This window comes from Dendropsophus ebraccatus, chromosome 3 (genome assembly GCF_027789765.1).
Source record: "Dendropsophus ebraccatus isolate aDenEbr1 chromosome 3, aDenEbr1.pat, whole genome shotgun sequence".
NCBI lineage: Eukaryota > Metazoa > Chordata > Amphibia > Anura > Hylidae > Dendropsophus > Dendropsophus ebraccatus.
The window spans coordinates 41,584,200-41,596,696 of NC_091456.1; the positions used below are offsets into that span (position 1 = coordinate 41,584,200).

Genomic DNA, 12,497 nt, shown 5'->3' on the forward strand with positions numbered 1-12,497 from the left:
CGGAGTGTATACACATAGTATACACTCCGTCCGGGATCCCTAGCGGCACTGTGAGAAACTGACGGCAGATTTCTGTGGCCGCTATTCAATGAATCACGTCCACAGAAAACCCTGTCAGTGCACACTATGGAATGCGCAGCTCCGGCCACACGCTCCATTGTGAGCAGCGGGGAACTCGGATGTGCCTGCATCCGAATTCAGTGAAGCTAAAGATCATCCGGCTGGATGATCTTCTCTGAGACTGGCCGTTCTGTGACCTGGCCGGGTCACGGAACAACTTGTCTCATACAAAGTGTGAACATAGCCTAAAGCAGATGCTTCACGTCTGAGACCGACTTATCTTGGAAGTGACAGGCCAGTCAACCAATCACTGACTGAGATGGGACAGCACTGTGGCCTGGGATTGGGTGACGGGGGCTGTTACTCCCGAGAGGAGTCCGTTTTGAAAGTGAAGTGTCTGCAGTCAGCAGGGGACACTGGTGAGACGGGGGGAGCACAGACAGGTAAGCATAGGGTATTTACTATTTTCTATATGACTGCAGCTATATAGGAAATATTTGCTAACACAGGACAACCCCTTTAAGTATTATCTTTGAGTTTACTTCCTCTAACACTTTAATATGGCACCTTAATCGAGTCATCTGCCTTCTAGGTCTTTTACAGAACGGAGCTTCTCAAGATGACCTCAGTTGGAGTAATTGGACCTCAAAACACTGCTGTTTTTGTTGTGTATTTCCCAAAATAGTGTCTTTTTTACAGTAGTTTTTCTTTGATTCCAAGTTAAGAGATTCTTTAAAGATGTGATTTCTATTAAAGAACATCAAGTGGAAAAAAAACCACCACAACACACACTTACGTGTCTCTATGCATTTGTTTTAACCTATACAGGAGGAAAAACACCACAGACGGTCAGAAAAAAATATCATAGTCAGAGTAGGTAGGTTACAAAATGCAATAAAAGCCAACTAGACACTTCTTATACCCAGCGTATTCATTTCAAGACTTTTGTCAGAGGACAATCATATCATTTAGGAAAATACAGTCCTTTATTGTAAAGAATAGTGAACAGGATATCGGCAATGCAATGTAAACAAGTCTCTAAGAATGTAAAAAAAAAAAAAAAAAAAAGATGTAAACAATGATGGTCCTTACAATTTAGGTAGATTTTGTGTTATAAGATTGTAAACATTGCCCCCTGGAACAAGTGATGCCATGAGAGCGGGTACAATAAGGCAAACAGATTATAGAGCTACATCTAAAATTAAAAGTCTTATTTATTCTTGTAAGGAAATACATTCTACACTAAGCAGCTCTCCGACTCCATCTATTCCGTGCATTAGCTGCATTTATGTGACACCTCCATTGACTATCCTGAATATAGATTTGTTCCTTAGGCTGCTTCCAAACATACAAAACAAGAGCTTATTAACAAGAGTTTATTACGATGAATAAATACAATGGGAGTCATGATGCGGTATATAAATATATCTATGTACATAGCAATATGTTCAGTGCTGTACTGAATGTTATTACAATTCAGGATACATCTCTAGTAGTCATCCGCGGGCCAGTCCCAGCTCGCTCATTTTCTTTCACATTTCCAGTTATTTTACGCTCTGTCAGAACAAATATTTATTCTGTTGCAGTACTCAGAGTCCCCACTTGGAGGAGCAATGACACCGTCCTTTGGCAGGTTTCTAGCAGTTTCTATGTCATGTTGCACTGCAAATTACACGACATAATGGAACTTTCACGTCTATGCAATTCTAAGAACGCGACACAGGCCTAGTGGTTCTCAGTTTGTGCTGTATGGCAGTGTCCGATGAATCTGTGCTTATTTCCACAGCTCGGCCTAATGGACAAGCTATTCATCTTGCTTGATCCTCAGCTAGCAACTGGACAGGTCTTCCATTGTCCGGCATAATGGTCCTGTATATTTTGGTTAGGGTTAGGCATGTTGTTATGCTCTGGCAACTGAAAAAATATTCTTGTGGAATATCCACTGTGCAAGTCCAGAAGCCTTTGCAAAAGCCTAGTTCAGAACGTTTCCCTGGGAACCTGAACGTGCCATATCAGTGGAAACAAAATAGGTGCACAGCTGACCTTTGCCCTTTACTTTGATGACTCCTCTGCGTTCACACGTGTATCCTAGTTTCTGAAGGACTTTGCTGGTTTCTTCCGTGACCTGAGAGAATAAGTGTATTAGTCAGGCAAGAAAGCAACCTGTGTGGCATCATACGTACAAAGAGACAGTCTGGCGCTAACTTGACCCCATTATGAAAAGAATTGGGGTTTTGTAATGCTTAGATCACCTGTGCAACTTGCGAGGTGCTCAACACAGTCCACAATGTAAACGAGCAATAGAAAAGAGAAAAGAAGGCGGCACTCACTGCTGCTGTTGCTAAAACTTTAGTCTTTATTCAGAACTGGTTAAAAAACTGCAGGCATTCACAAGGACCATGTATGCGAGCGCACTCTGCTGCATGATACGCTTGTACACCCGGTCTTTGTGAATACCTGCAGTTTTTTAACCAGTTCCGAATAAAGACTAAAGTTTTAGCAACAGCAGCGGTGAGTGCCGCCATCTTTTCTCTTTCTATTGCTTGTTTACATTGCAACTTGTGCGGTGTGTGCAGCATATTCAGACCGTGTCTAAAGGTGGCAATATAATATTAACTTGTTTATGATGCTAAAACTTTCTATAATGACCAGGGGAAATTTGATCCACTGTAGAGCGATAAATTGCATGCGTACCCGATCGGGCGCCAACATAGTAATAATATTATGCAATAAATGAAGAACAATTGTCCTAGATATCAATTCTCTGTCTACTCATAAAGTGCAACCAGCAGTAATGGAAGCACTGAGCACAATGCACTGACTGAGTGATTAGAAGAGCAGCGTTTAATAATGCAGCAGGCTTTTTAGCGCTTCTAAATGGCCAAGACACTATGGCTCGTAAAAAAAAGAACTGCTCTTGTAAGCAAAGATGGAACCTAATGACAACAGCACATCAACAATTTAACTTTTGTTGGTATGATGCAATTTGCAGACTTAGGCTATGTTCACACAACGTCTTTTTCTTTACCATTTCACGACCATTGTCGTCCATGGCCATCGTTTTGGCATCAAAAAGCACCCGTATATGCAAACTGTGGCTGTAATTTGCATAATTGGGTTTTGGTGCCAAAATAACGACTGTCCAAAAAACAGCTGTGAAACGGCAAGAAAAGACATTGCATGAACATAGGCTTAAAGTGACACACCTTTTTGCATTATGATTTCTCTACACAGGGGTAAAGGGCGGATTTTGCAGTTTTCATATCTTATTTTATATCATACGTCATGGTGCTTGTTCCAGTAGAAAGTGATCTGCAAATTGTGCTACCTGGGCCGGTCTTTGCGGCCACAGCGCCACTTAGCCCCACCCACATTGCAACTGTAGCCCAGCCCCTCGGTGGCGTCATCAGTGAATAGGCCCTGCCCCTCAGTGGCCATTGGAAGGGCCAGCCCAAAGGCCTATGCACCGATGACGTCACGGAGGGGCGGGGCTATGGTGGCAATGTGGTCGGTCTACTGCCCAGGAAGCACAACCTGCAGATGTTAAAAGATCACTTTTTACTGGAACAAGCACCATGACGTATGATATAAAATAAGGTATGAAAACTGCTAAATTTACCCTTTACCCCCACACAATTTTTACTACTAGAGGCACTGCTTTGACTACCAATAAGTGGTGCTCAGTCCACACAATGGAAGAGAGAAAACCCTCAAGTGAATGTATTGTGCATGTTTCAACAAATAAAAAAAAATTGCTTACAGAGAAAAAAAAAAATTGAGTGTTCCAATTTCGAGATATAGGCAGAAGCGCGAGAATGAGCCCATTTTCTCTGGCTCCCTGCGATCTCCATCTCGCTGCATGGGACCAGCTCCATTATATGTCTATGGAGCTTGTTTTGTGCAGAGAGAAGAAAAAGGCAGCGAGCCATGGAGTGAAACACATACCGGCACGCTTTTTGCAGCTATATTGAGAGATCAGTGGGGGGGGGGGGTCTAAGCATTCAAACCCAGACTGAGCAAAACTTTTAACATTTTAAAAGTTTTATTATAAATGGCTGACGGAAGAAATGTGTTTATATTTTTTTCCCTACAAATAAGGGAATTTATTAAAATCGCATTTCACCCACTGGTCTTAACTTAAAGGAGAAGTTTGACGAAAATTTTTATTAAAATATTGTATTGCTCCAATATACACTTATTACGGGAAATGCTTATAAAGTGCTTTTTTCCCTGCACTTACTACTGCATTAAGGCTTCACTTCCTGGATAAAATGGTGATGTCACGACCCGACTCCCAGAGCTGTGCGGCTGTGGCTGCTGGAGAGGATGATGGCAGAGGGATGCTCAGTGTCCCTCCAGTGCCCTGTGTCCCTCAGTGTCCCCCTGCCATCATCCTCTCCAGCAGCCACAGCCCGCACAGCTCTGGGAGTCGGGTCGTGACATCACCATTTTATCCAGCAAGTGAAGCCTTGATGCAGTAGTAAGTGCAGGGAAAAAAGCACTTTATAAGCATTTCCCGTAATAAGTGTATATTGGGCATTTGTATAACTTCTGGGTGGCAATACGATACTTTTGTTAAAAAAAATCTTGCCGGATTTTTAAAATGTTCCGATAAAAGATGCACCAGAAGATCCCTACTGAATTTACTTCATCCTTTTTACTATTCGTGCACCAGATTTTAAAGTCTACTTCAGTCAAGAGCTGGAGCAGATTTTGTACATTACATACTCATAACAATTTAAAGGGAACCAGTCGCCAGAAAATTGTGGCGGCAGCTGTACACCCGTTTCCAACTATATAAGCAATTGCTGTCAGTGTTACAGCTCCCCCTGAAAATGCACTTAGTAATTGATACCAATGTAGGCATTTGGGGGGGGGGGGGGGGGGTCCTCAGTGGGTGAGTAGTCACAGCTGGCAGGAAACCTTCTGTCCAATCACAACTCTCTGGCCATGACACTTAGCATAGGAGCTGGCAGTGTCAAAGAGTGCATGCAGATGCATTGTAGTACAAGAATTATTATTTCTGAGATTTACGTCAATTTATACTGTACCTTTTTTTTTTATTCCAAGAAATTGCTGTTTGTAACACCAGCTTGAAGGGGTAGTGCGGCGCTCAGAAATTATTCACAGAATAACACACATTACAAAGTTATACAACTTTGTAATGTATGTTATGTCTGTGAATCGCCCCGTTCCCCGTGTCCCACCACCCCCACCCGTGTACCCAGAAGTGTTGGTGCATTATAAATTACCTGATCCGTGTCGAGGGCCGTCCGCCATCTTGTGCCAAACGTCATCTTCGGACGGACGGCCGAGTTGCTGCCGCCCGACCCCCCTCCGACGCGTCACAACTGTGCTCAGCTGCGACTGGCTGAGCACAGTTATGCTCAGCCGATCGCGGCTGAGCATCAGATGACGCTGCAGAGGGCGGTCGGCATTCGGAAGACGACGTCGCTGGCTGAAGATCGGAGACAGGTGTCGGCACGTGACAGGTGAGTATAGCGCACCACACTTCCGGGTACACAGGTGGGGGTGGTGGGACACGGGGAAGGGGGCCATTCACAGACATAACATACATTACAAAGTTGTATAACTTTGTAATGTTTGTTAGTCTGTGAATAATTCTTTACCGCCGCACTACCCCTTTAAGGGTTTACCAAAAGTATCCATATCCCAGAACCCCCTATTATGGTAATGAATAAAGCAAACATCCCTTTAAGCAATGATTTTGGAGTTTCTAGTTTTTGTTTAGCCGTTGTGATCAGCTCAATAATTCTTGTAATGTCTGAATTACCTGAATTTTCCCAAGTACACCAGTGCTGTCCATTCGACTTGCTACGTTGACTGTATTACCCCAAATGTCATATTGAGGCTTTTGGGCTCCTATAACTCCAGCAACCACTGGTCCATGATTAATACCTATATGGTGGTAAAAAGCAGGATTCATAGTGAGATACATGGAAAGAAAAGAGAAGCGTATATGAACGACCAGCAGAGAATAGTAGGAAGTAGCCAAGATGTGATATCTAACTCACCCACACGCAGCTTGAAATTGTTAAAAGAGTGTTTATTGATCAAGTCCAGCTTTCCTATAAGGGCAGTTGCAAACTCTACCATGATGCCGATATGATTATAATTCCTGTCTCCATCCTAAAGGAAATACATAAATAGGAATTAAAAAAAAAACACAAGGCCAGAGATTTTTCCAGAAAAAATAGTCTGCAATATTACGACTATATTTACAGTATGAAAAGATACCTGTGGGTTTTCTTGTCCCGATGTAGCATTTAATCCTGTTGCTGCCATATACGCACTGCCAATCGTCTTAATTTTCTCAACACTGCTAAATTTCGGTTTTGATAGCAGCTGAAAAAGAAGCAAGCAAATTAAAGCGCCTCTGTACCCATAATCTGGCCCCCCCCCCCAAACGACTTGTACCTTCGGATAAGCTGCATTTAATCCAAGATCTGTCCTGGAGTTTGTTTGGCAGGGGATGCAGTTATTGTCCTAAAAAACAACTTTTAAACTTGCAGCCCGTGCCAAACAGGAGTATCTGTGCCCTAACTTTACACCATACCTCCGTCCCTCCTCCTCACCCTCTTCATCATTAGGAATGCCACTGAAACATTTTCTCCATGCTGAACATTGCAAAGGTGATTAACGATCCAGCACATGTGCCGGGCTGACACAGGTGGGGAATAGGAGGCAATCTGCCTGGAGCATTCCTAATGATGAAGAGGGTGGGGAGGAGGGACAGAGAGGTTGTGCAAAGTTAGGCACTGATACTCCTGTTGGGCACGGGGCTTCAAGTTTAAAAGTATTTTTTAGGACAATAACTGCATCACCTGCATTGGATTAAAAGCAGCTATCCGAGGGTACAAATGGTTTGGGGGGGGTCAGATTGTGGGTACAGAGTCACTTTAAATGATGATCATTCAGTGTTTTGTACCTAGAAAATGACACTTAATATCCTTTAAAAGATTTGTAATTTGTAACAGCAATCGCTTAAGAAAATGCAATACGGTAAATTTTTCTCACCTCATCAAAATCTGCGATGATCTCATTAAGCAGACGCAAACACTCCAGGCCTTCATGGTTTTCGTCACATTCTGTGTAAAATTCCTTGAAGTCAGGTATTGATGCAAACATGACACAGACACAGTCATAAGACTGGTAATACAGGTCCTGCAAGTACAGAAGGCATACTCATTGCATTAATGCACTATAACATTCTGGAAGCTGATGGACACATGGCATGGTAGTATAGATGCACACATAATTTGCCGCTAATAAGCACACTTACCTCATTCCTAAGGTTCTGCCCAATAAACTGCTGGGCTACATCAGCTGGAAGGACATTTTCCAGCAGAACACGATTAAGATTCTCCATGGTTTCGATACGTTCACGCTCCAGTTTAAACTTCCTCTTCCAAAGAAAGTCAAGACGACAGTAAAATTCATTCTGCAGAGTTAGAAAATTATAACTTTTAGAAACCTGAACACAAAGTCACTGTAACCAATATAATAAAAATATGAATCCATAGGGGAGATTTATCAAACGTGGTGTAAAGTGAAACTGGCGCAGTTGATCAGATTTCACCTTTCATTCCTCACAGACTCTTTGGAAAATGAAAGGTGGAATCTGATTGGTTGCTAGGGGCGACTGAGCCAGTTTCACTTTACACCATGTTTGATAAATCTCTCTCTCTCCAGCACCAATCAATTATTACCTACAATACCCATTTATTACATTGAAAGAAAAGTGCCTAGTTTAATCCCTACAGTACATTACAGAACAGCACTATATACTGTACAGGACATTATATACAAGAACATTCAACAAAACCAGCAATTATAGTACAGTAGACTCCTCACTCATCCTTTACTGTATAGTGCCCCCCCAAGCACTGTAATGTATGGGAGATGGTGGTGCACTGTGTGTACTACTACTTTGTAGAGCTATTCCTCTCTGCTGGCAGAAGAGAATTTATCATAAAAAAAAATTGATTAAGTGAAACATTAAAGGGGTTGTGCCATGGAGATAAACTGATGCATTATCTTAAATGAGACACTTCAAATGTACAAGCATGTCTGAAAATGTACTCTGAAAGATATGGACTCACTAATGGCCCATGTGCCTGCATTGTTTTGATAATCTGGTTATAACCTGTCTTTGGGCATCCAGCAAAGTCCCTGTTTACACGGGCCGATCTGGAGGAGCAAGCAAATGCCGACCTGTCAGATCAGCGCGTTGCTATAACACGCGCTGAGAGGGGTAGGGCATGGGGAGCTGTGGGAGGGGCTCCCAGGACGATCTAAAGATAGCCCATAGGAAATAGAGATTGTGCGGAACGACAGCCAGCAAACCGTTGTTATTGTTGTTGTTTTTTCAACATGTTGGATCAGCCGACTTTGTGCATGTCAGCTGATTGTGCCTTTTAACACTAGCTATTACACCAAGCAATTACACCTAATTCAGCCAGCAGACTGTTGTTATCGCTTGGTGTAAGGGTCCTTTTAAGATTATTGTGCTAAAAAATCGTTAAATCGTTTGAATTTAAGTGATAATCTTTCTGTGTGAATGCAGGCAACCATCAAACAACTAACAAATTTGTTCGTATGTTGTCGATCACATCTTTTGAGTTGATCCTAAAATCATTGTTAATTGTTCGTTAATCATTCGCAAATCTTATACACTGTATAATGTTTACAATGTCAATATACAAATAAGGGCGATTATATGTTGGAACTAAGGACTATCTTTCCGTGTATTATGGTGAATGATTTCAGGTAGTTTTTAATCATTTATCATTAATTGGAAAAAAACGAGAAAAATCGTTTTATCTAATAGGACCCTAAGTTGGGTCATACATGTTCAGTTCATCTGTAGTCTCCTGATCTGTCCTACTAGTACTGGCAGTTGGTCTTCACTGCACAAGCAATCAAGGGGGATTGTGCGTTCTCTGTTGCACAGAAACGGCAAGCACAGTTGAGAGAGAAAACCTGAAAGTGATCAGATCCATGGGAAGAAGAACATTACAGGGATGTAAATTATTTAACTTAAAGGGGTAGTGCCGCGCTAAGAAATTATTCACAAAATAACACACATTACACAGTTATGCTCAGCCAATCGCAGCTGAGCAGCTGATGACGCGGCAGAGGGGGGCCGTCATCAGGGACGGCTGCAGCGATTCGGCCGGCCTCCCGAAGATTATGTCGTTGACAGAAGATCGGGGTCGGGGACTACGCGCGTCAGGTATGTATGGTACACTACACTTCCGGGTCCACGTGCGGGGGTGGGGGAACACGGGGAAGGGGGCGATTCACATACATAACATACATTACAAAGTTGTATAACTTTGTAATGTGTATTATTTTGTGAATAATTTCTTAGCGTCGCACTACCCCTTTAAAAACAGTATATTTCCACTCCTTTACATATACAGTATGTATATGGTGCACATCTGATCTTTATCAACTTTGTCTCGTGGGACAACCCCCTTTCCCTATACCTCTCTCTTTGGTATCTAAATTTTCTACCTATGACAAGAACTCACCTGTCTGGCCAGTGCCAAAAGGGTTAAATAGAAGATGAATAATGAAACGCTGCCCATGATTTTCGGCTCCTTCAGGACTCCTGGTCTAATGTAAGAAAACCATACATGTAACAATGTCATACACAATGGTTAGGGGCACAAGTTTAAACAATCTGAAGAGTGAACAGTAAGATGTTTATTATGGCTCGCTAAACTGTGAGCCCCAGCATGTGACCACATCTCTTGTCTAAAAGGTACAAGAAAAAAAAAATCTGAACTCTGTACTGTAAGTTGTGTACTAGATCAATAGTAATAATGGCAGGCTGCGGATGCCTGTAACATAAGGTCGGAGGCTGGAGCGTACCTGGAAATGTTCTCATTCGCAGATAGCCAATCAATGTAACAGTCAGATAGCCAGCTGTGAGTGTGCAAGAAGATTATATTGTATATCACCAGGGCAATGCTCAGCAGGATCAGCTTCACTTCAAAGTTCATCAGTAGTAAGGCAGAGCAAGCCAGCAGCCCCAGAATACAGCAGTACATGTAATACTAGAGAGAGGGGGGAAAGGCATCTTATTATATAGTTGTCTTATATGTGAATGATAATAAGGTTACTTTATGGAAAACATATCTTCTCCGACATTTACCTAGAACTGTCAAGTAAATGGCCCCATGCATCTTATTCTATTAAGCTTCAGTCTTATTTTTTTTGCAGCAGAAGACACAGAAAGCTGTATATGGCTATGTTCACACGTCGTCAAAAAAAGAGAAAACGATTCCACTTTTTCTATTTAAAAAGACGTCCATTATTGCTGCGGTTTAACTGACTGCAACACAATGTGTTGAAGTCAATGGAATGACGGACGTCCAACGTACGCAGTGTATAAAATGACGGATGTTATTTGCTCGGACGTCAAAATAATGATCATGTCAATTCTTTTCTGACGTCTTCTGCGAACAGCGGACGTTAGTTTTTGTTGTTCACGCACAGTTTTTCTTTTTTCACCGTTTTTACTATTAAATTCAATGGACTTTTCAATTAAAGACACATCCAAAGGCCAATTAGTAACCTAACTAGAATAATGTACCAGCAGCTGTTATTGCACTGACGGGCGGCCAATCCTCAAAATAACAAACGTCATTTAAAAAAAAAAAAAAATCATAAACACAAAAAAACGTTGTGGGAACATAGCCTTTCAAAGATAAATCCATGTTCAAGAAATTATAAGTAAAGGAAGTTGCAAGATATACAATGGAACGCATTAATAAAAATCCTATAAAGTTACGTTTATCATGAGTTTATTAATAACTAGACTAAAATGTATAGAATACATGTATACAATATAATGTATGTCTATGTATCCGGTCACCCAAAGATGATATACTAACCGGCAGACTGTACAGCATTTGAGCTTCTGATGAAGTTTCTGATGAATTTGTGAAGAAACCTGGACACAATTCTTCTGGTAAAAAAAACTGAACCAAACAGACGCATTAGTGATCATCTTCAAAGAACAGAAAAAAAGTCTAGATTAAGTATGGATGTCCAGGTGCTCAGCAGCGTTTGACCCGCCGACACAATTTTGTTTCTACTTTCCATTTTGATTACAGAGAAATGGAACCAAGCGGATCCGTCCAGCTACCCATTTATTTCAATGGGATTTTATTGTTCCATTTGTCTTAGGCCGCATTCACAAGTTCCGTGTTCTGCATGTAACACGGACGTGGAATGCATGTAACGGATTTCTCCCCCGCTCGGAGCGGGGAAACTGTATTCATATGTTCCCCACTGTAATGAATCAGCCACGCAGCTCTGTCATTACAGCGCGGCACATATGAATTCCCCCGCTCCCAGCATCTTATCACAGATGCTACCAGGGCGGGGGAGAAGTCTGTTACATGCATTCCTTGCAGTACACGGATTGTGTGAATGCGGCCTTAGTTGTACTCCGTTTTCATTAAATCCATCAGTGTTCCGTTTTTCTTTAGATAAACCTAAAATTTGCCCATGCAAAAATTCCTTCTAAATGGAAGGTGCAGACTGATTGAAAACGTATCAGTTTTTTTTAATAGTCCGTTTGCATTTTGGTTAAAAAAAAAAATAGTTTTTTCGTACCTCCATTTGCTTCGGTCAACCTGCGTTTGCATATCAGTTTATATTTCTTTCTGGTTTATCACTTCTTCTGCTCATGCCCAGTGAAAAAAACTGATGATGATGGACAATATGCAGACGTGAACGGAAACAGACGTGAACAGACGTGAATGGAAACGCCTATAATTTAGATCCGGGATGGGAAACTTTGGCCCTCCAGCGGTTGCAAAATTACAATTCCCGTTGTGCCTGGACAGCTTAAGCTTCGGCTGTCCAGGCATGATGAGAATGTAGTTTTGCAACAGCTGAAGGGGTCAAAGTATCCCCATCCCGGATTTACAGTAGATCCTTGATCACTGACAATAATGTAAAAAAACAAAAAAACAAAACAGAAGTGCACTTTCCGCTGGAGACCCTTTTTTATGGACAGAAAAATGGTGCATGAACAAATTTTATGTCTGTCAAAAAAAACTGAAAATTGATGCATTTGATCAAAATGGAGCACAATAATAACTCGTTGCTATTAATGAGGTGATAGATGGATCCACTTGGTCCAGAGATGAAATCGAAAAGTAGAAACGGAATAGATTGTATTAAAAAAAAAACCTGTGCATAATTCATTATTCATTGTTCGATAATATGATACATTTTGCGCTGTCAAAATGGGCCTGTTTTCACCATACAGAAAACAGACAGAAATTCCAAGCGGAATCCCCGCCTGCAAATTCTGCTTTGAATCATATCTGCTATCTGTTTCAATGAGTTGCTTCGCGCGCCTCCGTTCTCCACGCCTCTCCACTCAAAGAATT

At 41.7% G+C, this 12,497-nt stretch overlaps 1 protein-coding gene across 4 annotated transcripts in view; it reads right to left on the reverse strand.

Annotated features, from left to right (window-relative positions):
• Positions 1–1,422: 1,422 nt before the first annotated feature.
• ADCY4 (adenylate cyclase 4) overlaps positions 1,423–12,497 on the reverse strand; it is a 79,067-nt gene continuing 67,992 nt past the window's right edge. For all 4 annotated transcript variants that reach the window (XM_069961574.1, XM_069961576.1, XM_069961577.1 and 1 more), the window contains exons 18-26: positions 10,986–11,072; positions 9,961–10,145; positions 9,618–9,702; positions 7,364–7,522; positions 7,099–7,245; positions 6,319–6,426; positions 6,096–6,210; positions 5,855–5,979; positions 1,423–2,185 (exon numbers count right to left, since the gene is read on the reverse strand). In XM_069961574.1, the coding sequence (XP_069817675.1) occupies positions 2,033–2,185; positions 5,855–5,979; positions 6,096–6,210; positions 6,319–6,426; positions 7,099–7,245; positions 7,364–7,522; positions 9,618–9,702; positions 9,961–10,145; positions 10,986–11,072 (1,164 nt within the window). In that variant the 3' untranslated portion in view covers positions 1,423–2,032. The remainder of the gene's footprint in view (positions 2,186–5,854; positions 5,980–6,095; positions 6,211–6,318; positions 6,427–7,098; positions 7,246–7,363; positions 7,523–9,617; positions 9,703–9,960; positions 10,146–10,985; positions 11,073–12,497) is intronic.